This window comes from Anomalospiza imberbis, chromosome 21 (genome assembly GCF_031753505.1).
Source record: "Anomalospiza imberbis isolate Cuckoo-Finch-1a 21T00152 chromosome 21, ASM3175350v1, whole genome shotgun sequence".
NCBI classification, from domain to species: domain Eukaryota; kingdom Metazoa; phylum Chordata; class Aves; order Passeriformes; family Viduidae; genus Anomalospiza; species Anomalospiza imberbis.
Window position 1 is genome coordinate 1288778 of NC_089701.1, and position 27455 is coordinate 1316232.

Here is a 27455-nt window from a genome sequence, read left to right on the forward strand (position 1 = left end):
AGTTTTGGTAAACCATTTGTCAGAATTCCAGATGCTGACAGATTTTTGGCTCCTGGGCAAATGATTTTTATGTCATTTTTAAAGATGTAAACAGCATTTTATGTACATTTTAATATTACTTATTTCATGGAAGTATCAAATAGAAACCAAGGAAGTTGGGCTTCCATATTGAGAATGAAAACCTTGGATAGAGGGATAGGAAGAGACGACTAATACTGATAATCTGTTGTCTGGAATGGGTTATAGTCTAGAGAGTTTTTTCTGAACACTTTCCTGACTGGAATATCTCCCATTAGAATTTGTGCTGGGATGTTAAGTGAACTTTAATTATAGACTCTCAACTCCCATTGCATTACAGGTGTTAACTCAATCCCGTATTTGGTTCCTTTGAAGAATCATTTACTTTGTAACTATGTCGTTCAGAATACAAATAGTGGTAACATGACCCCTTCATTAATTGATTCTTACATTGTTGCACCCCTTCAGAAAATGACTCTAGTTTCTGTCTGTAAAATACTTTGGAGATCCTTGAGCTCTTCTGTTCCAGAGGTTCTAAAACCGGATTATCACTGTGGAGAAACACCTATCAAAAATACTTAATGCAGGCTCAAGCCAAGTGTGAGAATGTGAAGACAGAATGGCTGCTTGAGCACCACAGTGTGGGTGGAGGCAGAGTCGGGCTGCTGGTGTTCCCCGGGTTAGCTGTGTTTTGACTCGGTGTTATTTCAGTGCTGTGCTTGGTGTTTGTGTGAATCTGGCACGAGAGAGTGCAGACAAGCAGGGAAGGGTCCCAGGAGGGGAGGAGCAGCTCCAGTGGAGCAGAAGCTGGCGCGTGCTGTAGGACGGGTCCGTAGGACAGAGCTGCTCCGTGGGCAAGGGCGGAGCAAGTGCTAATAAAACACGGCAGAGGAAAGGTAAAATGCAAAAAATCCCAACCCCAAAACCAAACCACAACCCCCAAAACTTTCCTTGAAAGAAATATGAAATTTTCTTCTGGAGTTGTGCTTCGCTTGCACCTAAAGTAGTTTTTGGTTTTAGCTGATACTTGTCTGTTGGTCATTGGCTCAGTTTAATTTGAAGAGTTTATCAAACATGTAGAAAAGATTCATTAGGGTAAATAACCTTCTCTTAAAGCTATAACCTCTGTCCACAAATGCATTAACATTCTTTTTTTTTTATGTTTGCCACAAAATAATGGATTGACCTCATCTTATTCCATTTTATCTAGAGGTGATCCTGGTGTGCAGAAAAGTGTTACAAATATGATTATTTTGCTTCATTGTGATTATTTTCTTTCTACGCTAAAGATCAGATTATATTTGCCCTGTGTATTTGTTAAGGCCTGTTTGTGATGATCCATCATCTTCTTTTGTACACAGTAGTGGTAAAAACTGTTTTTAGTTTGTGTTTGGGAAAATTTACTTGTAAATTAATTGCTAGAAATATCTACTGCTACAGTATATCACAGTGCATCAATATTGTGTAATTAAAGAGACCTCTTTAAGCTATTTTCTGCTGGAAAGAATTAGCATGTTAAAACAGAAGTGTGCAGCTTTGTGTGTACGTGGCAGTGTTCATAAACAAGAATAGATGTAGTGAGTAAATAGAATTATTTAACTTGTTCAGTATTTTATTCCTTAATGAACCGTAGAGGTAAAGAGTAGTAAAATCTCACAATTTGCCATCTCTCTTGCACGGATGGCAAAAGTGTGTTTTGTTGCACTTAGAAATACTAAATGTGGCATCCAGTAATACAGTAATTACAGCTTATCATTTTGATGTATTTCTTGATTGCTTTGCTCTACCCTGGCCATGGGATTCTGTCCTTCACTAAATCATCTTGAAACAATTCTGTATCTAGACTAAATCCTTAGAATACAGTGGGTATCAATCACATGGACAATTAAAATTAAGTATTGACATGTTTTTAAAATAGTCATACATCTCAATTTTGTTTATCTCAAAGTTTTAAAAACCTAATGACCTCATTGCAGCTCGACTATAATTACCATGTTTAAACTTCTATGCATTTTTTAGTTTAAACAGCCTTTGTATTTTTTTTAAACCAAAAGAAAATTAATGAGAAGAGACAAAGAGACATCAAAGAGGTTTTCCCTCTGATTGCAGTGTTAGAAGTTTTGCCTGAAAATAGGTTACATTTCTTCTGTTTTCAGCTGAATCCTCATTAACTTTACATTTTAATGATGTCCAGAGCAAATTATACGATTATGGGAGATGCCTTAAAGGGAAGCTTAAAGGACACCTTTTTAATGTTTGTTTCTTTACTGGTGGCAGTATTTGCACCAGTATTATAAGCAGCATTAGACTGCTGAAAGTAATCCCAAAACATATCAAAAATATATTCAATTTTTGCCATATATGTAGTATGAGTGTCTTAATTTAATATTTAACACAAATAGAGCATGTTATGGGGAGATCTTAATCTTTGTAGAAGAAAAATGTAAATCAGATCCTTTGAAAGAGTTTACAAATTACTTGTGCATCTTCTATTCAGTTTTATTTATAATGATCAAGTAAAATGGAGACAGATGATTTAACAAAGTCTTGGAATTGTTTTGTTTTCTTGAACCTTCCATGGAAACAATGGTTGAAGTGTTAATAAAGTGCTAGTTTGTATTTTTACAATGACAAAAAGCATTATTGGGGAAACTTGGTAGAATTTAAAATTATTCTGTTTAGAGGAGCTCTAATAAAGGCAGTTCTGTGTTCTAATATACTTCTACTAAAAATTAAGGTTGCATAATTAACTTTCTAGATGAAGAATTGCGTTACATCAAATGCAGCAGCAAAACCTTGTATTCAGTGCACCCTAAACAAGGTTACCTGGAATTGGCAATAGCTGGGATGGAATTTGGACAGTTTGGAACGAAATACATAATTTCTGACTGTAGCTCAATGAAAAGTTAGAGGAAAAGATCTTGTGAAAAGTGGGGTCTTCTGTTTCGTGTCCTGGCACTTGGTGTCAGTGCTTTATGAATAGAACCTTTGATTTTGTTGTGCTGCACTTCAATCAATAAGTTTTTGGGAGCTGGGATTATGACAAGGGGATGGGAAGAAGTAGGAGTGTGCCGAAGTGCAGGTGCAAGGTAGGACTCAAAATCCAGCTGACACAGTGAAATGTTTCCATTTGTTTGAATTCTTCATCACTGATTACAGACTACTGTGTCTTGATGGAAGCATTTGATATGCCTGTCATTAATAATCATTGAATAAAGCAGGAGTTGTTAGACAAAAAGAAAACTAAGCTTAGCCTTTCCATTTCAGTATGATTCTACATCTTCTATTTCATGTTAATTTTCTGTAGAAACTTTTCAGAAATCTAAATTGTCATGATTGTCTGGGAGTTATGACAGACCCAAACTGCACATCCAGCTTGGTGGACTTTATGTGATATTGTGTTAGAAAATGGATTTGAGTCTTCCAAAGGTTTGGCTCTCTGCAAGTGTGAAAACAGCTGTTGAAAGCCATGGTTTAAGTTCCTAGTTAATCTTAAGTCTTTTAGCTTTGATGCCTGCTAATGTAACTTTAGCTTGAAGATGGTGTTGCTAAAGGAAATAAAGATTGAGTGCAATTTCCTGCTTTTTCTCATCTTTATTTTATAATTATCAGAAAATTGACAATCTTTAGTTGAGATGCAGAATAAAAATACTGATTAATAAACTCAGGAAGATACAGATTACTAACCTCTAGCTGACAGAAAGATGTGCATGTTATTTTTATTACCTTGGCAAGAAGAATTTTGTATAGAATCGTATTAGCACTGAAAACATGGAATGTTCTTCCTGGTAACGTGTTCTCCAAGTATTTGCAGTGTTGCTGTTTCCAGCCAGTTATGTGTTAATGATACTGCAAGGCTGAAGCATTCCAATCATTCATATGCCTGTCCTCCCTTTCTCATAAGGGTTTCTTTGCTCAGGGTTTTTGCCTTATTCCTTTTGCTTTGTTGTGGTCAATTCAGTCAGTATAATAGCAGAGATACTGGCTTTTTCCCCCCCTTTTTTTTTCTTTAATAGAGAGTTATGTTAGAGATATACTATAACAGAGATAAGAGCTATTTATGTCCTAAGCTATTGATTTTTAATTAATGTTGCCTGGGCTCATACATGTTGGCAGAATTGCTAACAGCTTGTGGCATTTTTTAATTCACATCTTCTTTTTTGGTATTTTGACAGTGTCATTCATATCTCATGAAAAAGTACCTCGTCAGGTTAAATGTGTTAAAACACCGAGCAAAAAAAAAAGGAGAGAATGGAACATAGGGCTGCCTAGAAACCTTGATCCATTGCCAAAGTATTTAAACAATTTAGTGTTTTGGTTTTCTAGCTCCAAGCTGCTTCTCAAATCCCTTGCTAATTAATCCAGTTAATTCTTTGTAGACTAACTGTATGCAGGGCTTTTTCTTGGGCCTCTATCGCTGAGAACCCTGTTTTGTTTGAAGCAAACCTAAGCTCAGTTATAAAGGTTGTAGTAACAACGTGAGTACTTGCAGATGTAAATACAGTGTTTTGAGCCTTTTTAAAAGCAGTTGTGTTTATGTGGGTAACTTCTAATTTAATCTTTCATGTTTAAAAATTAAACATATATACTTGTATAAGAAGATGGAGAGAACATCATTGGTTACTTAAGAAAAGGCTGTGGAGCCTCTGTGGAACAATTATGGCATGGAGCACTGACGTGGTACTAGACTTTATGATACATGTTTATTTTTCAATGAGTAAACCATGGTAAATAGCATTAATTTCTGTTCTCAAAAAGGGTGTTTGGGCATCGTGCTAATAAGAGTTTAGCAAAAAGGGGAGTTTTTAGAAATGACCTGTTGGTGCTTGAAATTCTTCTGATGAGAGTACAACAGCAGTATGAATTCAGACCTGGAAAAAGCAGCTGGGGAGCAGAGAGCTTAGAAACCCAGTTAGACATGGAATGAAATAATGAGAACAGAATAGGTACTGCTCAAGGTGTGCTGGTGTGTGATAAGAGCCGCCCAGCTCTTGAGCTTCTTTCTAGTTTGTCCGATTTGTGAGAGCTGTTTCCTGCAGCATCCCACTCCCAGAGTCAATGGCCAGCTGCACTTCAGCACAGCCTGGATCATCAGCCTGTGGAGAGAGTTTGTACAAGTGGATTCAAGTTACAGTTTTAGATTACCTTTGGAATTGGTAGTGAGGGAAAAAGATTGTTTTCAACAAATCTGCTGGTCAGGGTGACCAGGTTGAAATGAATCTGCAGAGCTCTGAAAAGGGCTGAAAGTTTAGTTGGGAGTTTGTGGTTTCTTAAAGCTGGGCAAGGGAAAGAGAAAGGAAATCAGTGAAATTGCTGGGTTTATATACACCTGATTTCCAGGCTGTGACATGATCATGAAATGTTCCTGCTCAGAACTGGACTTCTCTGCTCTCTTAGGAGCATTTTGATAGCTGGATGTATGCTCTCATACATCTTGGAAGTATCAAGTGTCTGAAAACATTTTTTGCGGTTAAAAATCCTTTTGATACCCTTGCCTTTTCTACAGTAGCAGAAGTGTTTTAAATTTTTTTAGCCAGATGATAGATTTCCTGTCTAGCTGCACTCAATATCAGCGAACTCCTCTTTATCTAAACCAAGTTTCTCTTCAAGCGGACAACACTGCTTTAAATGTGCTAAACTTATTTTCACAGAGACCTTCCTTTTGTTTCAGCGCTGCACACAGCATATTGAGCTTTGCTAGTGGTAACTGAAAGTGTAGCAGCCATGAACTAGGTCAGTCCTGCAAGTGTCGATATATCCATGGCTCTGTTGTGCTGCCTGGTGCTGTCCAGTTAATGAACTTTCCTCCAAAAGGGACAAGTCATTCTGAGCAGCTGAACACAAAGTGATGTTGTTTTTCTTTCGTCTCACGGTCATTAGCTCCATGAGATGTATTTTTCCATGTTAGGACCTCCTTCCCCTCACCCCCACTACGTTTTGAATTATATTCAAGAAGTTCATCTTCTGTCATCAACATTTCTGACTCCATGGAAATGTTTTGCTGGGGTGCATGTTGGATGCTTTTCCTGTTCTTACAAACTTTCCTCCCATTTAATACTTTGGTTGAAGGCTTTCACGGGACCCCAGTGATGCTGCAGCCTTAGGTGAGGCTCACTGTGACCAGTCTCTGTTTTTTTGGTTTTTTTAAACTGGATTCCAGCTTACCTGTTCTTACAGATTTTTACTGTTTTACCATTTTGAAAGAATGGGCAGCACTAATAGGAGTGGTGAATTGAGATGGGCATGTTGCATGGCTCAAGCTGAAACAAAAAGGTGAGGCTGAGTACTGAAGGGTACAAGGCCAAGTTCTGAAGTGAACCAATAAAATAATTAGTGCTCTCTCTTATGGATGATCTTTTAATATATGAACTTATACACCTCAAAGCTCAGGAATACGCTGGTGACCATGGAAACCCTCGGTTAGTTCTGTTTCTTAGCCCAGGTTTCTGGGGTTATCAGTGCAGTGGGTGTGAAGCTCTAAGTATGTCTGCACTAGAAAAGCTACAAGCAGAGCACCGCTGTGAAATCAGCTCCCCAGAAATGCTCGTGAGGTTTGGCTGTTCTTTGTTGGTAGGGACATGGATGAATCAGATCTGTGGTATGACAGATAAGCTGTATCCTACTGCACATGCCCAAAAACATTTGTGGTGACATCTCCACTGCAGGGACCAATGGACTGGAGAACGAGGTTTTCAGCATTTCATCTTTGATGGAGTTGTTTTGTTTCAGTGCCATACGGATCACTATGGCATCCTGAACTAGGCAGAGGTGCACTAAGAGAAGCCATCGAGCCCCAGCTGCTGGTGCAGCTCTGCTTTCTCTGAGCTGTGCAGTTGCTGTGCCGGAGGTTCCCCTCAGAGGGAATTTGTGCAGTTGGTGACAGAGCAGTGTCTGGGAGCAGTGCTGCTCCACTGCAGTAGCACACGGGCACTTGGAGCCTGGAAACAGTTGGAGACTGCCGATACTGAGAGCATGAACGTGGGGTCAGAGTTTGAATTAGAAAGTTACATAGCTTGAGGCTTAGAAATCAGTATTCACTGTTGCATGTGTAACAAAGAAGGTTTCTCTCTGTAGTTCAGGCAATTATCCAGTTGCTCAAGAGAAGGGTTGTTGTTTTTCCTTTCTTAGTACAACACTTCAAGAACTTATGGTTGGCTACAACTCTTCTGTTCCAAGTTCCTTTTTCAGTCAGTTCAGATTAAACCTGATATGTGACAATGTCTATCTGAAGTTATTGTGGTCGGTGAACTTTGGAAAGAAATTTTTAAAAAGTCAAACAATTGTAAAATGTTCTCTAAGACATAGAAAATATAGATTATTTCCAAATTTAAATGGTCAAACTATCACTAAAGCTAAACCCAAAAATGACAAAAAAATAAGCATCTTATAAAACTCAAGGTATTTTCTAGTAGTGAAAAGCCTGGCAGTGTGTTGGAAAATACTGTTTGTTTTCATTAGCAATTCCTTTAGGTTTTGTAATGCAGTTGATTGATTGCCATGGCCACATTGTGGTTTTACACAAGTTCCTTTTAATACACTATTGCTAAAAAGCAGTATGAAATAAAGTGTTAATTCTGGTTTTCTTCAGAGCAGCAACCAAGTTAAAAGTTATTTGGTTGACACAGGAAAGTAGAAAATGTATCATTACATAAAAATTTCTTGTAAATTTAATTGAATAAGGATCTTTTAAATGAAGGTGCTTAATATGCTAATTAATACAGTTGGGTATTAATTCAGTTGGCTATAAGCTCTAATTTTATCAAATATAACTTTTATTTTTGCTGCTGTACAGAGTGAGCTTAGGGAAATTGTTTTGGGCGCATGTGCTTGGCCCTTCAGCAGAAGAAGTGGTCTTGGGCCAGCAGACAGGCATTCAGAAGCCATCTGAAATACATGTCCAGTAAATATTAAAGAGGTGACTGTTTATGGTAAAGCTGTCTGGTTGCTTTGGTCTTAGCCTGAGAATTTGCATACTGAGAATCTAAGCTAACAGATTTAGACAATTACTGCTTGTGTCTGGTATTGTTAAACTCTAGATGATGCACTAATTTGGATTAATTAATTAATCAGGATTAATTTTTGCTGCATGTTAGCTAGATGTGATAAAGGTCTTTTAGTTTTCTTTCTTTATTGCTTCTGAGTCTTTTAGAAAAATCTTAGCTTGTAAATCCTGCACTGCATGGTATTGGCACTTGCAGACTTGTCACATTTAAATCAGAGTCTGAAATATTAGTTAACTGATTCTTTCATATCCCCAGGACAAGGAGGGCTTGCCAGCTGCTGTGGAAGTGGGGAGACTGTCACCAGGCAACTCCGCTGTCCGGAATATAAATACAAAGGGGCAGGAGAGAAACAAATTCAGTATTCATGGCCTGAGCACTTAAAACACATCTCTATTAAATTTATAGACTGTCAAAAAGGTTATGAGAAAAAATACTCTGATCAAACACAAATAAATTAAAAAATTATTAAACCCCCAAAAAAGCCTGCTTAAAGTAGGTGTTCCCATTCAACTTCTGCATTTAAACTCTTTTGTATGATTATTACAGGCAGCCTGTAAAATGTTTCAAAACACTTCGTATTTCATTTTGTGAGCTGGGCTTTGTGGATTTCTTGACCATTGGAGTACGATTTTACCTAATTATATTTTTTGCAAGTTTTAGCTGCTGTATAATTTGCTGACTAAAACTACAGGGGGAAAAATAATTTAAAATATAATCCATTCAAAATTTGCAGTTTGCAGGACTCCTGGAGTTTGGCTTCGAATTGCAGGAATACGACATTTCTGGGTTGGTTGAAGAACAGATGGTTATCAAGAGAAATATCCCCTTAAGTGCACAGTAAAGCAAACTCAAAAGATTCATCAACCGTGCTTTAATGTGGGCTCGAGGTATCACCAAAGTCATTAACCAGCGCAGAGAAAAGATCTGAAGGCCTCAAATGGAGATGGGAGATGTAACAAACAGGAAATACGATCTTATTTTGTCTTCTGGTTTTGATCGCTGTTATTTTAGTTTTAGCTCTATCCTGTGCATCCCCTTCTTATAGTTCTAGCTTTAATTCTGTCAGTATCAGCAGTTTAAAAATTAATCTGGACTGAAAGCTTCCTGCTCTTCTTCGTAAAGAAATAATTCTGAGTTTGCTGATCACTTAAGACGTCTTAGGCTTTCCAATGTCTCCCTACTCTTAGCAGTTTGGAATGGTAGCAATAGGCATTAATCTGTACCGTTATACAGCTGGGTTTTGTAAAACCAATATCTTGGTGTGGATGAGATGAACTTAAGGGTTTAATAGAGAGATACTTCCCCAATTGTATTTCCTATTTTGAACACACTGCTTGCACCACAACTGTTTCCCAACTTCCATTAAAAGAATTGGTAAATTTTTGATTACACCTGGCCCCATTCCCTGTAAGAGTCCAAGGCAGTAAATAACAGCAGTTAAGATGGAACATGTTGCCTTTTAGGAGGGTCTGACTAAATGCTCTGCACGTGGCAAACTGGGCAGTTCAACAGCTTGACATGACAACTAATAATTGATGAGGAAACCAATGGAGCCTCTTCTGTTTGTAAAAGGCAGTGAGTGTTTTTCCTGTCTTCTTATCCAAGAAGTGAACGTTGTTTTTGTTTATGTAACAGGATTGTAAAGTGAACCAAGACCCTTTTAGATGGAAAGTTGGTTTGTCTGCTAGAAACAATGAAAGTCTCATATTTAACGTTTACTCTGAATGACTTAGAAAGCTGCTGCTGGTCTCGTGCCTGCACTGGAAGCCTGGTGTGAAGGGATCAGAAGCCTGGTGTGAGGGGATCAGAAGCCTGGTGTGAGGGGATCAGAAGCCTGGTGTGCATCCCCATGTATGAACATAACTCTGACAACCTGTGCCAATTCTTGAGTTGTTAGAGCTGTTACCTCTGTCCATCTCTTCATTCTGGGGAGCTGTATATTGCCTTAAGTAAAAATCTGCAAGGTAATCTGTAACTTAACCTGCTTTTTGTTTGAAGGATTTTTTAAAAAACACATATAAGATGTTGCTGAACACTGCCGAGGAAAGTTTTGTTCCTCACTGCCCCTCTGGCTCTTGATGTGTTAGTAATATAAAAACAATTATGGAAATCATAGTGATTTGCTTAATCTGTTCTGGTTTTCTCCCTTCCTTCCTGTTATCTATGATGTATATTTTATACTGCCTTTGCTCTCAGTCTTTGCTGCTTTCGCATCACTTTACTGAAGCCTGAACAGCATTTTGTGTCTGAGTTACAAACCTTATATTATGTTTCTAGATTAAACTGTTGTGAAAAGCATTTCCATGTTACCAGTGAGGTTTTTGGCACTTGCAGGGCAGACTTCCAAATGTTCTGTTAAAGAGGGAGAAGGCAAACTTAGGAGTCTGTGTTTTGTGACGTGACTGTCCGTGGGCTCGTGCACCGCGGCTGATGCACCAGTCCTGGCTGGTTCTCTCACTGCAGGGCCGTGTCCACCGACGCAGGCCCAGCCTGGCACAGGGACGCAGCCTGGATGCGGGGGTGGGATGTTTGTTTGCTCTGTGATCTGCTAGCTGAAGAGGTTGGTTACAAACTCACGTGGGTTGTGTGTTTGAGCGTGGAACCTGCTGTGGGTGCTTGCTGTGCTCAGCGACGCCTTGGGGAGACATCAGTCTCCCACACTGTGGTGCTGGCAGTGGGCTTGTGTGATGGGGTGTAAGACTTTCTTGTAGAGTTTTCTTTTGCGTCTTGGTTGTTTTCTGACTTGCACACTTCTAGAACAAAGTGCACTTTAAAGAGAAAAGATTGAAGGCTTAAAACTGCATATTAAATAAAAATGGAAATTTTTATTCCATATGTATTTTATGCCAGAATTTGTTCTGAGGTTTCATGTCTGTCTGGTGTGTGTGTAGGTTTTTTCTTTCCCACATTTTCTCCTCCCATCCCCGCCTTTTTCCCTCCTCCCCTGCTTCCCGCTCTCCGAGATGGTATCTGCAGGCTGAGCTGCAGCAGGTTAGGGGCAAGCAGGAGTGTTCGGCTGGGCTGAGTGCAGGACACCAAGGAGTTTGCAGAGGTTTGGAAAGAAGTTTGCATTGCTTTTTAGTTGTGCTGCATAAGGATGAGAATGTGTAGTGGGTATTGAAATTAAAAGTTACTCTGAATGGAATTCCTGTTCATTTTAGAGGGATTGCACCTATAAGGACCTTAAAGGAGTGAATGAGGTAAATAATTAGTTAGGAGAAAAAATGAAGTAATTTTCACTATATTTTTCAATTTGGGATTGAAATTATTTATTTGTAGGCAGTATGGATTAAATTGGCTGACTTTTATCAGAAAAGCAAGTTTGTTTATATTGGGTTTGCATGGTTTACTCTGGGAAGTATTTTCTGATAATTTTTTTAAAAATTCCATGGTCTTATAATTTCCATACAATTCGAATACAGACCAGTTTGAGCTGTGCTGTTTGTAGAAGTAATTAAGCATGTGTCTTTTAAAAGCAAAACTCCTCACTTTATGACGTAAGAAAAGTTGTGAGTAAAAGAGCAGCATAGTTACACTAATATGCCATTGTAGCATGTTCCCATCCTGTCATCTGGAAAATTAAATCAGGTTCCAGCATGGATTAACATCCAGACTTGTGTGGAGGGGAAGGTACTGTCTTAAATGCCATGAAATTGAACAATGGGATTATACAGTTCACAGCTAATTTCAATATTCTGCTGTACTTGGCTTTTTGTTAAACAAGATCCTGTATGGAGAGGCCGGGATAGCTTTTAGAACTTGGAAACATTCACAAATTAAATTAAATACTAACAATAATAGCTGGGATATGTTTGAGTAATGAATGCAGTGCTCTACGTCATGTGCACAGATACGACGTGGAATCTCCACTTCCAGAGGGAAAATCTGGATGCGTTAGCCGTGAGAATTGCTCTCACCCAGTGTGGAATCTGTGCTCTGTGTTACCCCTCTGGTGAGTCTGTAAATGCTGCAGAAAAGCCTTGCTCCCTGTCCCCGAGAACGAGCTGGCTTTGCTCACCCCTTTCCAAAATAATTGTTCCAGTGGGAAGCGATTCCGCCGGCTCCCTCAGAAGCACCTCTTAAAACAGTTGTAAGGGGCACTGCTGCAGAAATAGCCACATAGCCTATTTCATCCGGGGTTTTCCAGCCCGGGCCTCCCTGGGACACGCTGTCCCTGGTGAGCACCAAGGGCTGCTGCAGCTCCAGGACTGTGGCCAGCTGAGATTTTGTGGCAGCAGCTGCTTTGTATGGAGCTGTATCCTCTGGGACGAGAGCTTCAATGGTGCACGTCAGGTTGGTGAGTGAGCCCACGCTGGCTTCACTGAAGTCACTCGTGGATCTTAGGGAATTGCTACAAAGTGCCATTGGTTAACAAGTTTTTAAACCTGAGTGTAAGCATTAGGAATAAAATCGACTTTTTTCTTGGTAGCAGCAGTTTAAGTTTGTGACATACGTGTATTTCATTGCATTTGTGTTCCTACAAGAAGGGGAGATTGTAGATGGGATGGTGTATTTTAGCTTTATTTTGGAATGTTATTGCTTGTATTCTTTCTGCTTTACACTTGAAACTTACAGTTTCCAGTGCTGTATTTCAGCATGTATTTATATTCATGGATGGCTGTTTTCCAGGGAAGTTTGTGAACACTTGCTTTAGGCATAAACTGTGTGGATCTTGTCATCTTTGTGAGCTGAAACTACAAAACCAGTTGTAATGGAAGATAAACAGGAGATGCTAGGTTACCAACAACAGAAAAGTTCAGCGTGTAGCACAACCTGAATTCCTGGTTTGGGATTTGGATAAGTTTAGTTAGAGAAGCATCTCCATAATTCCTGTGACTTTTTCCTTTTGGGGATTAACCTGCACTGCGTTTGTTCCTGCTTTGCAAGGTCTCCTCCTGCTCTCAGCTGAGCTTTCAGAGCTCTGTTAAGTTATAGGTGACTGCAAGGCTTCAGCTCAGTGCTTTGCCCGTAGCTGGGCAAGAGGTTGGTTGGGATTTCAGCCTGGCTCTTCCCTTGTTCTGATGTCAGCAAATAGATTCCACTCTCCTGAACTTGAAAAAAGGTATTTTACATGTGTTTACTTTGCATCATTTCACTCGAAAGCCTGTTAAGTACCTGGAATAACAGCGTTCACTATGTTTTGAGTTGCAGAGGGCTTTCTTGCTGTCTACAACTACAGTGGAGCTGCATCTAACTGTTTGCATGCGCTGTGCAAAACAAATTACTGCGAGTAAAAGTGTTTGAAGTTCCCAAGTTACTTAAGTTTTACAGGCAGAGTTGACAGTCAGTTCTGTTCATGTGTTTGCCAAATATTTCACACGAGTGCTGAAACAGTTTTCACTGATTAAAGCTGAATCCTGGGTGCTGGCTTGGCCTGTATCTGTTTGACTGTTTTCTCTTGTTCAGAATAATTTGGATATCTTGTCTGTTGTGATTTTTGTGTGACTTGTGCTTATTCCTTCAGGGGAGAGCCTGGCTCTACTGAATAATATAATAGCAATGTTTGATTTAGAGATATTTATATTTCATAAAGTTAGGTATCTTGAGGGCCACTGTTGTATGTATTTATGTCAGTCCTCTTGGTGTAGTGAGGGTAGTCTGGCTTCCTGAAACTTCACGGCATGACCGTGTAGAATTTAAATATACTTCTATTGTGTATACCTGGGTAGGTAATTGTAGTTGAAAACACCTTTCAAATTCACACTGTGTTAACAGTGAAGAATGGATGCAGTGATGAAAGCTGTAAGATGTGAAGTAGTTTCTTTTTCCCTGTGACTAGTGTAGTGTTTTCCAAATAAAGACAGTGAAAGTTTAGTAAATATTCCCAGACCATTTAAAAGGTGAAGTGATGGAGCTGACCCTATGTTAAATAGAAAGGACTTGTGAAAACATGAGGACCTGTGGCTGCCAGGCATACCACAGAGTGGTTTTCTTACCTGTAGTGTTCCAGTTTGTCTGGATTAGCCATCCTGATGCTGTTGTGAGTTGTGTCATCCCAAGTGGCCAGTGGACAAGCTGTATCCCTGTGTCACACGGGCGTGTGACACGCAGGGCAGTCCCCTCAGGTGGGACCAGAGGCAGGAGCAGGGATGTGTTTGCTCAGGGTGAGTTCAGCTGCTGTGGATGCCGGAGTCTCACCAAGCCCTGCACAGACCTCTGCCTCTGGACCAGGAGCTGAGATGGGGCTCAGGCTTCATTTAAATACACTCCAGTAGGTTTGTCTGGGCTGTCCTTCATGGCAGGGAGCTCCAGGAACACAGAAGGGCTTTCAAGATGCTAAGAAAACAGCAAAAATACATGTTTACACACACACACAATTACTTTGTATGGCTAATCTGTTTTGTTGGATTTTTCAAGAATGGTTTGCCATCTATGGACAAATGTGTTTAGAGCAAACACACTTTGGATTTATGTCAAATTGAGTTCCTCATTTCCCTAAGAAAATGGTAAATGATACAATGTTGTGTGTGGCAGTATGTGTATATATATTTATATTAAGTTTGAGAGCAATGGATCAACTCGGGGGCAGGGGGGTGGAATGTAAGTTTTATGTTCAGACACCATTACAGATGTCTGCAGCAATAGAAATTTGTTTCTTTCATTGATTTGGGGTTTTTTTTTCTGTAAAATTCTGAAATCTTGCCCTCCGTTAATTTAAAAATTGTTTTAAAATATGCATCTGACTAGGTGTGGCATAGTTTCCTTTTAGCACTGGTGCTGTACTTGCTGTGCTGAAGTGTGAAGCCGTACTGTCCTAATTGCTAACTGTGTGCAGAGAGGGCCCATGCCAGCACAGCTGGTCACATCTTTTGGTGTGTTTGACACCTTGCTCACTTACCTGCGTGTAGGCTGAAGAATTTTCAAAGTAAGACTTTAAAAGGAGATCCTTGCTCTCTGTTTCTGATTTGCTGTGGTAATGTAGAGGGGTTTGCTGTTATGTGCATGTACAGTTTGATATATTGAATATATATCACGGTGAAATGTTAAGACCAAGTATCTGATTGTCTGGAAGATGTAAAGCTGGACAGTTTATAAAGGCCCAGGCTGTTGGATTTCTCACGTGGACAGAGTACACCGTGAACAGGAGCTTGCACCTGCTGGCAACGCGGCCACCGTGGCCCAGCGCCTGAGTCGGCGAACGCTGCTCTGGGGACTCCGGCCTGGCACCCGTGGCACAGCAGAGGAAGTGCCCGTGCCACCCCTCGCTCCTGAGCCCGGCATGGCCCAGCCTGGGGCCGTGACTGCAGCACAAAACCCAGCCTGGCACCCGTGGCACAGCAGAGGAGGTGCCCGTGCCACCCCTCGCTCCTGAGCCGGGCATGGCCCAGCCTGGGGCCGTGTCTGCAGCACAAAACCCAGCCTGGCACCCGTGGCACAGCAGAGGAAGTGCCCGTGCCACCCCTCGCTCCTGAGCCGGGCAGGGCCCAGCCTGGGGCCGTGTCTGCAGCACAAAACCCAGCCTGGCACCCGTGGCACAGCAGAGGAGGTGCCCGTGCCACCCCTCGCTCCTGAGCCCGGCACGGCCCAGCCTGGGGCCGTGACTGCAGCACAAAACCCAGCCTGGCACCCGTGGCACAGCAGAGGAAGTGCCCGTGCCACCCCTCGCTCCTGAGCCGGGCATGGCCCAGCCTGGGGCCGTGTCTGCAGCACAAAACCCAGCCTGGCACCCGTGGCACAGCAGAGGAGGTGCCCGTGCCACCCCTCGCTCCTGAGCCGGGCATGGCCCAGCCTGGGGCCGTGACTGCAGCACAAAACCCAGCCTGGCACCCGTGGCACAGCAGAGGAGGTGCCCGTGCCACCCCTTGCTCCTGAGCCGGGCATGGCCCAGCCTGGGGCCGTGACTGCAGCACAAAACCCAGCCTGGCACCCGTGGCACAGCAGAGGAAGTGCCCGTGCCACCCCTTGCTCCTGAGCCCGGCATGGCCCAGCCTGGGGCCGTGTCTGCAGCACAAAACCCAGCCTGGCACCGAAGGACGGTGCTGCCATGACACTGTTCGTTTGTTCGTGCATTGAACTTCATTTTGAACTCTTGCCTGATTGTTACATGGTTTGGTGTTTGTAATTAAAAAATTATCTTTGTAGAATGGAATGTGGCCTTCTCCGATGTATTCCTTTGAAAAATGGATGGCTTTGAAGAGATCTGTTTTAAATAGGTTGTCGTATAAATAATTTCCATCATGATATTCTGTTGTTTTATGAACATCTCTAATTAAATTTAAGATAACTTCTCAGGGAATACTACCATATTATTTATTCTGACAGCCAAAGGAGTAAGGACGTTGCATCAGTCTTGAATGCTTGGTACTCTGAAGTGTTTCACACTTGTTTTCCTGATGAGAGAGGTTCCAGAACTGTGTTAATTGCCTCTTCACAATTCTGGATAAATATTTTTGGGTTTTTAGGGAGCATACCTTAACGTAATTATAAAGTAATTTTGAGGGATTTGTAAACTGGTATCACTGAAAACTGTCTATGGCGGTAAATTAACACAGTGCCTGGAGGTGGCAAAACTGATTGTCTGATTTTAACCAAAATGAGGTGCACTGGGTAACCATTTCCTGGTGACAAGCCCAGGTGGCAAATTGCAGCCAGAAAAATGTAGCCCAAGTACCAGCCTGAAGTTCAGTCTAGCACCAGGGCTTCTCTTAAAAAGTAATTTATATATTTTTATATATATATAATGCGCGTGTGTGTGTGTACACACAGGCATTTTTGGTTTCATGTGTTTTGTGTGTGTTTTATGTACAGTTTTTTTCTGTCTGGAGGAGGGTAAAGGGAGAGCCTTGAAAAGTCCTTCCCTGCTCTTATCAGCACAGCAGCCTCAGCTGCCCTCCTTGGATCCCCTGCCAGGGTTGCTATCATCTTCTGATCAAATATTAATGTGTGATTCTCTGCTTGCTCACTAATCCAAAGCCAATTAATATTATCTGTCAATTATTTACAGATCCTGAGGTGCGGAGGCAATTCCCAGAGGGCTACAGTGACCAGGTTTGGAATGCGTAATTAATTTTTTACATGACAAAATTTATTTCAGGGTTGTTCAACATATTATTGCTGCTCTTTTTACTGAAAGAGATAAATGCATTCTTAGAAAGAAAAAGAAGCTGTAATTAGAAGCAGAAGGATAAAAACATTTTTACACATAAAGCAGAAAACGGAAGAATTTGGATCTCATAAGATTGGTTTACAATCTCATTTTTACAAGCGAACATGAGAGCGAGAAGGAAAATTGATTAATAAATTTCACTTTTTGCCTTTAGGTGCCAGAGCTGCAGTTCATTTGGCAGAGCTCTCTGCATTGTCTGATGTTTATAGCTGTGTTTAACTGGGCACCTGGCACTACAGAACATTTTTTAAATTCTTGCCTGATCATGCAGTCTCTAGTCTGCTTCAAAAAGATGGTATAAAAGCCCAAATGTGTGGGTAGAACACACAGGCATTTATCATTCGGTTTAAACGCAGATTGAATTCGGAATTCTTCCCAGGATCTCTAGCTGACTCAGGAATTAACACCTCCAAATTTCCTTGCCCGTGCCATCGGGAGTGGCCTGGGCTGGTGCTAGGGTGGAGACTGTTCCGGGGTGTCGGGGGAGCACTGGGTGCCCAGTGCTGGTGCCAGGCTCAGCACTGGGCTGGTGCTGCCCTCAGCTCCTGCTCCTCCACTCCTGGGAAGTGCCGAAGCTGTGGCGTGGCGGAGCTGTTCAGCAGAACAATACATTTGGTCTCAGTGAGTCTCTGATACTGGGTGATATCAGGTTAGGGTCAGCACAGCTATATTAGCTCAGATCCTTTCCCTCTAATTATGTTTTCACACAACATGAAGTTCTGTGGCATTTAGACTAAAGCATTTAACCAATTGTTAGCTGTGAGGGCTCACCACAGCCAAGACAAATGGTTTCATATTTGGCTGTAATCACTGTGTGCACTGGGACCTTGACCAGGCCTTCTGGGTGGTTTCGTAGTAATAGTATTTTTTCAAAACACCCATTGAACTACCTGACAGCTTTTCACTGTAGTTCATTGTTTGGACTTGCTGTACACACGGAGTATAACATGGAACTAAACCTTTTGGAGGACTGCATCCTTATTGCCACTGTGGGTCTGTAAGTAGTAAATAAACAGCTCTCTGAGTTTGGATTTCCATGAGAACTAGCTGCTTTTCAGCAGTGCTGTGTCTCAGGTTAATCATGAGTGAACGGATGGTCCTTCAGAGCTGGGATGGTCAATTGTGTCCAGGATCAGGGTGTTACAGGAGAGTCTTGTAATATAATTGACTTTATAAAGTTCCTAATGATCCCCTTTCTTCTGCTGGAAATGGTTAGACTTGTATTATATTGCTATGAATATGCAAGACTGAAGGAAACTCAGAGGAGCCAGAGGCTCATAAAAATTCGTAAGATGTTCACCCAGTTCTAGTCAGAATTTCCAATTGCTGATGTCAGACCCCCTGAAAACACAGAGCTGTGTTTGTGTGGTTTTGGGGTGGGGTTTTACTTTGTCAGTTATTTAGCACATGTGAACTTACAGGGAAAGCAAAAGAAACGAGGCTGAACTTCTCAGATTTGAGTAGATTTCAAAGACCTTTTTCCTGTTGATGCACAGAAGGAGTATTTTCTGATCCTGGTAGCTCGATTTTCCTAAAGAGGAGAACATGTCCAGAGCTGACAGATTTAGATTTGAAAAATCGCTTACTTGTGAACATCGAGTAAGCAAGAGAGGAAGAGCTACATCCATGTTTGTCCTTATTGATTTAGAGCTCTGAAAATACAGAAGTTGCAAAAAATTAAGTTAGGTTTATTTCTTAAAACTTCAGTTTATTATTCTTTGGAAGAAAAAAAAATGTAGAAGTGCCAAGTCACTGCAGAGGAAGATCCACGGTAAAAACCCCTTGATTTTTCTGTGTGTATTCTGTATGCAAAGGAGAGAGATGATCTGCATGTTAGTGCAGGCAAAAATTGTTTCTAGCAATCAAACATTTATGATTTAATCCAGAAGGAATATTTGAGTTAAATCAACACAAGGTAAAGCACTTATTAGTAAGAAGAAAAAAAAGGAAAAACACCTCAAGTTTTTTTTTTATTCATCTAAACTCTCAGTGCTTGTTTTTACATACACTGTATTTCCCATGTACCAGCACATCTGATCAGAGACCCTCACTGCTGCTAGATGTTTTATTCTGTGTGTTCTTTGTACCTTACAGTAAAAGAATCTGTCACAAATTATTGTGCCTCACTGCTTTAGAAACTGAGAAAAAAGGGAGGTTAGATTGACATCTGTGACTGAATAATGATGACCAGCCTTTTGGCTCCCCTTGAGCCACAAAGCCAGCATTGCCTTTAGAGAGGAAAAAGGAGTAAGAAGAAAGGGGAGGGATAAAAGAGAGTTACAAATCTGTGGTCCCGGAGATGTATTACTGTTGGGCCAGTTGTCTGCGTGGTATGATAATCCATTTTGATCTTCTGTCTTAATTGTCTGCTAAAGACAAATGGGCAGTAAAAGTTCATCAGTTTCATCTTTTGCTTCTCATTTAGAGACAGAATAAATGATCCATGGCTACAGAAGAAACCTTTCTTTCTGACACGGAAGTAATGCAGACCCAACACGTTTTATTAAAATATTTCTCCCTCATTATTTCAGTCCTCTCAGCTCTGATAGATCTTACTGTTTCATGAAGAATGTAATCTGAAATGTAAATAAGGGGTTTGATACAAAGTCAGGAAGTAATGAGCAGGCCAGCCACATTGCAGGAATTTTGATTGTAATTACTGACAAAGTGAATTCTGCGTGTCCTGATTTTTTTCCCTCAAGTTGTCTTTGACATGTTCAGACCACAATGACATCTACGGTTTAAATCTGTTAAATAACTGTATAAGGGAATATTTTATAGAAAATGTCATAGACAAGGTAACTGAGGAGCCTTACCAAGGGGAGAAAATGCTAATGATTGCTCCAGGCCTCTTGAAATGGGCAAAATGAGGCTTTTTTGAATGGCAGGAGGGACACTGGAGTAGTCTTGAGATACATTTTTAAATATGAGACTGTTTTAACTTGTTGGGATGTTTTATAATAGTTTTTAAGAACAAAATGTATATGTATATGTTTGTGGTTTTACCTAGCATGAAATCAGTAATTGTTGGTATTATAAGCAACAGTTTCCCAGTGCTGGATTTTCAGCATGACCTCAGAATTTAAACCAGATGAGAACTCTAAGTTTTTCTTTATAAAATGCAGTCACTGTAACTAGAAGTATCCTTTCAAAAACTTGACAAATCCTTCTGTATCACTGTATTTTCTGATTTGGGCTCCTAATAAAAAGTTAATAATGAAGTTAATGTTTTTTAGGTGGAATCCTGTGCTGTTGGGGTATTGTAAACATCATCCATGGCAGGTCACCACATGAATTTTGGCTGTCCACTCTTTTGAAGATTAATCCCAAGATTAACAGCTCTCCTGGGTTAATTTAAAGACAAGGACGTTTGCAGCAGAGATACAAACTTCTATCAGAAACAGTACAGCAAACAGTTGTATAAATATATAGAAATAGGAAGTAGTAAAACAATCAATGGAAGGTATAGGAGGAATTACACAGCCTTGGAAAATGCAGTACATTTAAAAATACTTCTTTATTTCAAGTAGTGCATCATTTGGCTCCTGACTGTTTTAATCTTTATAGCTCATCTGAAAAGGAAAGGAGAAATGGTGTTTGTGAGCTGCTCTCAGTGGTATGATGGCTTGTCTGTAATTTGATGAACTATTGTATGTTCAGTTAATTACTCCAGGAATGACTGAGGTATGTGTGCTTGCAAGCTGGTACTTATGCAGATTGCTACTTCTGTTCTGCTGGTAATTTTTCTTTCCACTGGCATTGAAACAGAGTTTATAACGAAACCAACAATCTTTATACATTTATAGATAAACTATAAAACTTTATGGCAGTCTTTATATAGAAACTAATGGTCTTTCTTGTACAGAGTCAATGAGCATTGTGCAAACATTGCACACAGGGAAAAATGAAAAGCACTTTCTTTGTGTCATTGAGAGTTGTGTGATTGGAGGCTGGTTACACAGTGCTGGCCACTAATGGAGCATAAACCCCCTGTCTTGGAAAGTCTGTGTGCACTAAGGGACTGAGCTGCTCGAACAGGGATGATTATGACCCAGTTGCATATTTCTGAATTGCACATAATCTGAGGATAAACTTTTTACCTTACAGGTTGCATACACAGTATGATAAAACCTATCTTAAGAGTGATTTCAATTAAGAGCTGTCCTTTTGGGAGCAGATGAAGTTGGGTGGGAAAGGCTGAGCAGTTAGTAATTTAATAAATGCAGAAAAGTGGTTCTGGTGTTTTTTGTCTTTGAGCTTGTGGTTGAAGTAGCTGCTGCACATGATCCTATCTGGGAAAGAGCTGAGGTGGAAATGTTTGTTTTCCTGTTTGTGCATCATTGATGGCATTAATTGAATGTCTTTTCACTTATGATATCTGTGTCTCAGAAGTCATGGTGCAGGGCAGGAGTGGTAAAGGTGCAGAAATCAAATAGTAATTAACTGGCAATTAATGTTTTGAAGGAGCTCAGGAGGTCACTTGTTTTGGCCTGAGAGTACCTGAGGTAGTGTTGGACTCTGGAGTCTCTCTGTGAAAACCACACCAAAAGCTAGCGTCCAGAAGTCAGAAGAATTCGGAATAGAAATAGAGGAATAATTGGGTTCAACTGTGAGGAAATATGTCCAAGCCACTTTTTAAACCATCTCAGTTCTCTTTAATGAAAAATTTGAATAGATATTGGAAGTTTGCTAAACACAATTTGATTTTACTACAGATGATTCAGCGAGTGCAAATATTACTGGCTACAGTCGTATGGCCTTTGTTATACAAGAGGTCAGACTAGATGATCATAATGGTCCCTTCTGGTCTTAAAAATCTGTGAATATATGAATAATTTAAAACCTGTTCTGCAAACCCTTATTCGTTGAGGTGGTGATATTAAAATCCTGTGGGACTGCTTGTGTGAGTAGAGGTTGTGGGATCAGGCCTAGAGTGAGTAATCGTTATCACTTCTGTTTAAATTTATTGATAAAGGTATAAAATATTCACTGCCGGTAAAGCTGGGTTTCTTTAAAATGGGAGATGCTTCAGCAGTATTATTCTACTTAGGTTTGGTGAAGCAGTCAGTAGCAAAATAGTTTTGGAAGTTGTCTTGTACCAGGCTCCTGAACCATTCCATTTTATACTGGTGCTATTGATCGATTCATAAACTATTTCAAAATTATTGTTTAGAGACTTGTAATATATAGAAAGCACCTTTGTTTTGCTTAAGAAGAATATGAAATAACCTTCAAGATCCTGCCAGTGGGGGTTTGGGCACGTTAAAGTACAGTCAGCTCATTCCCTGCCCGTAAAGCTCTCCCTTGCTCCTTGTGGTGGTGGTGTTTGCATGGACAGGAGCTGGGAAGTGCTGTCCCTTGCAAAGAAGGCTTTGTTGGTGATGATGGATGACACTCACTGGTATTCACACACTCAGTCCTTCACGTGTGTCTGGACAGCAGCGTGGAACTGGTGGCGTGTTAGAGGGACAAGCTGGACATGACCCTTGTTAAACCAGGGAAGTCCAAAGTTCTTTGCTTTGCACTTGGAAAACTGCAGATTCTGAGTTTGGTCGTCTTTGGTCATATCAGCTCTCCTTTCTTCAAGTAAGACCCACTTTCCTAATGAATGTTTTTATAGCTCTCAGGTTTTGACCACAATTCTCTCTAACATATTCTCGTATCTGAATATCTGAAAGTTGTAGAAATGCTGATCTATTTAAAAAGCTTTATCCTCTTATAACCTTCAGTTGTCTGAAGTGATCACTGACTCCATCTCATCTCTGCAAAATATGTTAGAGAAGTTCTTCTTGCCCTGTAGGCAAGAGTGTCCTCATCATACTCATCATTTTAATCTTTGTTCTTTAGGGAATTCTCAAACCGGTGCGATGGGAACACGAGCCTGAGAAACAGGGCCTTGGGAAGTTTCAGAGTTGGTCAGCTGTTGCCCCCTTTGGGATGATGGTTCAGTTTTGTTACACTTCCTCCCTGCAACAGGCAGATACTACCTGGGTGAGGGAGGTGTTAAACAACTTGGTTAGCGGCAACTTCACCGCGTTCCTCAGCAGAGAGGAGCATCTTGGGCACAGCAATTGGACACCTGCGAGAAGGCAAATCCAGGGGCTGTACCAGCTGCTGGTACTTGATAGTGCTGTGACAGCTGCAGCCTTAGCAGTGAGATTGCATTTTCAGCTTACAACTCCTGAAGTGTTACTCTGTTTTCTTCTGAGTCCCCTGGCACTGATGGGACAGGTTTCCTCAGTACTCGTCAGGAATTAGCTGCTTGCTCGGTTGTTGGTTTGGGTTCCCAGCCCATAGCTTATTTCTGCTGAGGCTGTCACTGATGGAGATTTGTGGTATGAAATGACAAAGGGAATTCGGGATGCTCTTTGGTAACCACTGCAGGAAGAAACTGAAATCTAATGCTCATGTCTCACAGTTTTTAATGCTTTGAGTTTCCATAAAAGACCTTTTCAGTGAAATTACTTAGTTTTGCAGTGGGAGATGGTAGAATTTCTCTAATATGGAAATGGCAGAAATGTGATTCCAGAGACCTCCTGTGCACAGAGGCAGAGGTGCACAGAGGATTGGTGACCAATCCTTACCCTGTCCTCTTAGACACAAAATTCTGCTCTTGGCTTTAAAGTGTTCCAACATTGCAAGTTTCTGCACATCCTTTTTCTGGAGCAAGAGATGGGAGTTGATTTACTAAGTAGTTTGTTTGTTTTTCTCCTTTTTTTTTTCTTTTCTTTTTTTTTTTTTTTTTTTGCTGGCTGTTTGTTGACAACATCCTAGGGATTAATTTTTCCTTTAATTCAGTTTCCCATCTGTTGTGCCTGGATGTGGCAGAAGTGTATATGAAAATTTGCACCCAGCTAGAAGAGATTACAATCTTTAAAAAAGTCAAAACTGTTTGTGGGTTTTTTCCTACCTTATGAAAAATGAATCTCCTGTTGGGACTGAACTACAGTGCAGATTTATAAAGGTGTAACGTAGTTACATGGGTGGGTTTTGATTGTAGGTTTTAATTTCCATTTGGAGCTCTGGCCCTTCTCTTTTAACCTATTATATTTGTGAGAATGAATTCCTGTGGCTTGCATTATCTGACGATAGCAAAGACCAAATCTGGTTGTGTATATGACTGAAAATCTAGTTGGAACAGTGCTGCCACAGTAGTCTCCTGTGATGATAAAGTTTGTATTTGACGAACAGAACTCTTTTTCGGGTGCTGTGGCAGACAGTGCTTCCAAGTATTTCCTTGCCTTGTATTTTGGAGAGGCTGCACAGTGGATGGGGCAGTGGTGATTAGCAGAGCCTGATGCTGCCCAGTTATGTAAACAGAGCATTTCTTTCACACACATCTTGTTAACTCTCTGCTGCAGACCTTTATTGGTGCTTCTTCAATAATTTGTTTAAACTATGCAGTACAGATTCCTTATTTTAGCACTAAGACTTACAAAGGCTTCTTTTAGCAGCCTTTAATTTCGTACTTATGTATGTGACATAGCCTGTGGCTGTGATCTCTGCTGTGAATCCGCAGTTGTTTTGGGATGAAAGCAGAAGGCAGCTGGAAACTCAGTAGCTACATCTAGCTGTCTACCTAGAGAAGGCCTTGATTTCAAGTTTATCTAAACAAGCTCGACTAATCCCAACTATCTGGGGGGATCCACTGTCAAAACAAGCAGCATGGCCCTAAGGCAAACACAACCATACAGAAATGAAGGCTGGGACTTCCAATACTCCAATGACTGCATACTGGAGGCTTTTTTCCTGAAAAGAGAGTAAGAGAGGTGCAATTTGCATAATGCCTTTTCATCAGGAACTTTTGGAAAGCTGACAGAGGTCCAGCTTATAGCGCTGTAGCCACAATACAGAGTCTATAGGAGAATCCTTGAATGACCTGACCATATTGAAAGAAAAAATGAAAGCATCGAAGTATAGCCAAGTGAGTGTGGAAAAGAGGGCTGGTGCATTGTCTAACATCTGCTCTACTTCTCGTTAGTTTTGTTCTTCGGTATTCTATGTGGACTTTGGAGAAACCTAAGACAGCCTAACATGAATCCTATAATCTTCCTTCTGAATATTTATGTAGTGTGCCAGCCTCTAAGCTGTCCTTTGCATCTTCCTACTTCCCCCTCATTTTCATGCTCTCAAATGAGGCCAACATTTCAAAAGCTAAATAAATGTTTGTGAATGTTTATAAAAGATTTGCATAAATTTGTCCTTGTTTGACAAAGATCACTTTTTTCTTATGCCAGTTCTGAAATATTTTAAAGGTTTCAGTGCTTGTCTTGACAACAAAGTCCTGCCTCAGAGAACAATGATTGCTGATTAAGTGGGTATGTGCTCGGAGCTGAATAGACCGATGGAGAGACGGCTGAAAAGGCCACTCATCTTAAGCCAGAATTATAATATTTAACAAATGCTAACCCAAGGATAGATTTAAAGCTTTGGTTTCGGTGCAGTGTACCTGTGCAACTTACTTAGGGGGCTGAGCAGGATGTGATTATCTTTTCACAGCTAATAGTTCTCACCTCATTTCTGCTAAATCTGCAAGTGAAAATACACTTGGTTTTAGTAATTAAATGTTTAAAATACATTTAATTGAATCAGTGTTCCAGCTCTCTGCTATTGACACTTCTTACCTTTACCAATTGATCACTGTTTATGCACATAATTGGAACTGATTTTTTTTATGCCTGTTAGTATAATTTTTCAGTTATTTCTGATTTCAGGCTGGAACAATTATTCAACAGTACAACAGTAGCTGTAGATTTTTTTTGTAGCTAAAATCTATTTCTCTTAGAATGAAACTAAATCTCTGCTTTTACTGAAGGGGTTTTAAAGACATTTGTTGAGGAGATCTCTCTGAAAAACTGCTTAAATATTTAGCTCAGCTTTACTTTCAGATTTTTTTTTCTACTGGAGAAAAGTAATAGTCGTTCCTGTTCTTTTGTTCTATGAGTTGAGAGGTTGAAGTTGTCATTAAGGCAAAAACTAGAGCTACTTCTCTGACACAGTTTTTATCACATCTGCTAGGCCTGTGTCCCAGGAGGAGCTGAGCAGAGCCCGGAATTCAGCGTAGGCCCATTATCTGCTGGTTTTGCGCGTGTTGTAAAAGGAGTGAGACCTCAGGGAGGCTTGGAGCCTCCTCCCGTGTAATGTCCAAATCAGATTTGAAGGACTGGTGGCAGGAAAGCTTTGGCCTTGGGGTGTGAATTCTAAGAAACAGAGTCACAATTAGGTTTAAAAAATTCAGGGATTTTGAGCTTTATCTTGAAATATGTTTTTAGTAATGCAAGGAGAAAAGTTGCCCATCTGTGCACATATTTTGTACGTTTAAAATATTTAAATGCTAGCAGGCTTCAATATGCTTAGGAAATGTTATTTATCTCCTGCTCTTCCTGTTTCCAGGATTGTGGATATGCGTGTTGGGGTCTTTCTGCTTGTTTGTTTGAAACAGTGCTTTCCTGAGAACAATCAGTTACCTTCAATGAAATGATGTTATTTTGTATGGCCCTGTTCCCCTGCTGACTCTCAGACAGGGACAGGCGACTTTGGGAGAAAAACCCTCCCCTAATTCAAGCTTTAGAATTGCTCAGAAAGAGCTGGTGGATTTCTGGAGCACAGAACAAATGGATAATCCAGTGCTATCAAGTTGTATTGGAATACCAGTAGAATTAGAAGAGTAGACATAAAACTAAATTCAGGCAATTTAAAGTAATTTTATTAAGCACATTGTGTCCAGATTTTTTTGGGTGTAGAACATTCTTTGAAAGAACTAATGAAAATAATTATTTAAAATATTTACTACATTACAAAATTCAGTAATGCTCAGTAAGGATATAAGGCATAAAAAGATTTAATTGCAAAATCAATGCAATATGAAATTTGACATAAATATTTTAAAGAAGCAAAGATTTTTTTTACAAAGAATCTGTGTTGTACCAGTTTTCTCAAAACTAGAGAAACCTTTGGAACTTGGAGAAATGTTGGGTTTAAGGTTATTGTTTGCTTTTTTTAATTCTTAAACCTGTTACTCCCTTGCAGTGGATCATTTAATTAATTGTTAACTTAAAATTATCCAAATAGATGAATTATATATAAGAGCAGTTTACAATTTTGTGGGTATAGGAGAGCTTAACGGACAACCCAAGTTCAGTTGGATAATATTTTGCTTCCGTTAAGCTCTTAGCATTTTTAATGCTAAATTATCATTTCTGTAGTGTTTAAATTTGCTGCCGCTTCTGAGGAGCGGTGAAGTCACCAGTAGCTGCTCCCTGGCCTGGTGGAGATGCTGGTCCCTGTGCTCACACGCCCTGAGCCCGTCAGGCTGGACGCAGTTCTCT

At 40.4% G+C, this 27455-nt stretch overlaps 1 protein-coding gene across 10 annotated transcripts in view; it reads left to right on the forward strand.

Annotated features, from left to right (window-relative positions):
• DENND1A (DENN domain containing 1A) overlaps positions 1 to 27455 on the forward strand; it is a 155608-nt gene that overhangs the window by 14092 nt on the left and 114061 nt on the right. For 5 of the 10 annotated variants that reach the window (XM_068210945.1, XM_068210947.1, XM_068210953.1 and 2 more), the window contains exons 1-2: positions 10875 to 11073; positions 16966 to 17009. In XM_068210945.1, the coding sequence (XP_068067046.1) occupies positions 10890 to 11073; positions 16966 to 17009 (228 nt within the window). In that variant the 5' untranslated portion in view covers positions 10875 to 10889. Of the gene's footprint in view, positions 1 to 10874; positions 11074 to 16965; positions 17010 to 27455 lie in introns of those variants that run through there. The other 5 variants (XM_068210944.1, XM_068210948.1, XM_068210949.1 and 2 more) reach the window with 1 other exon arrangement.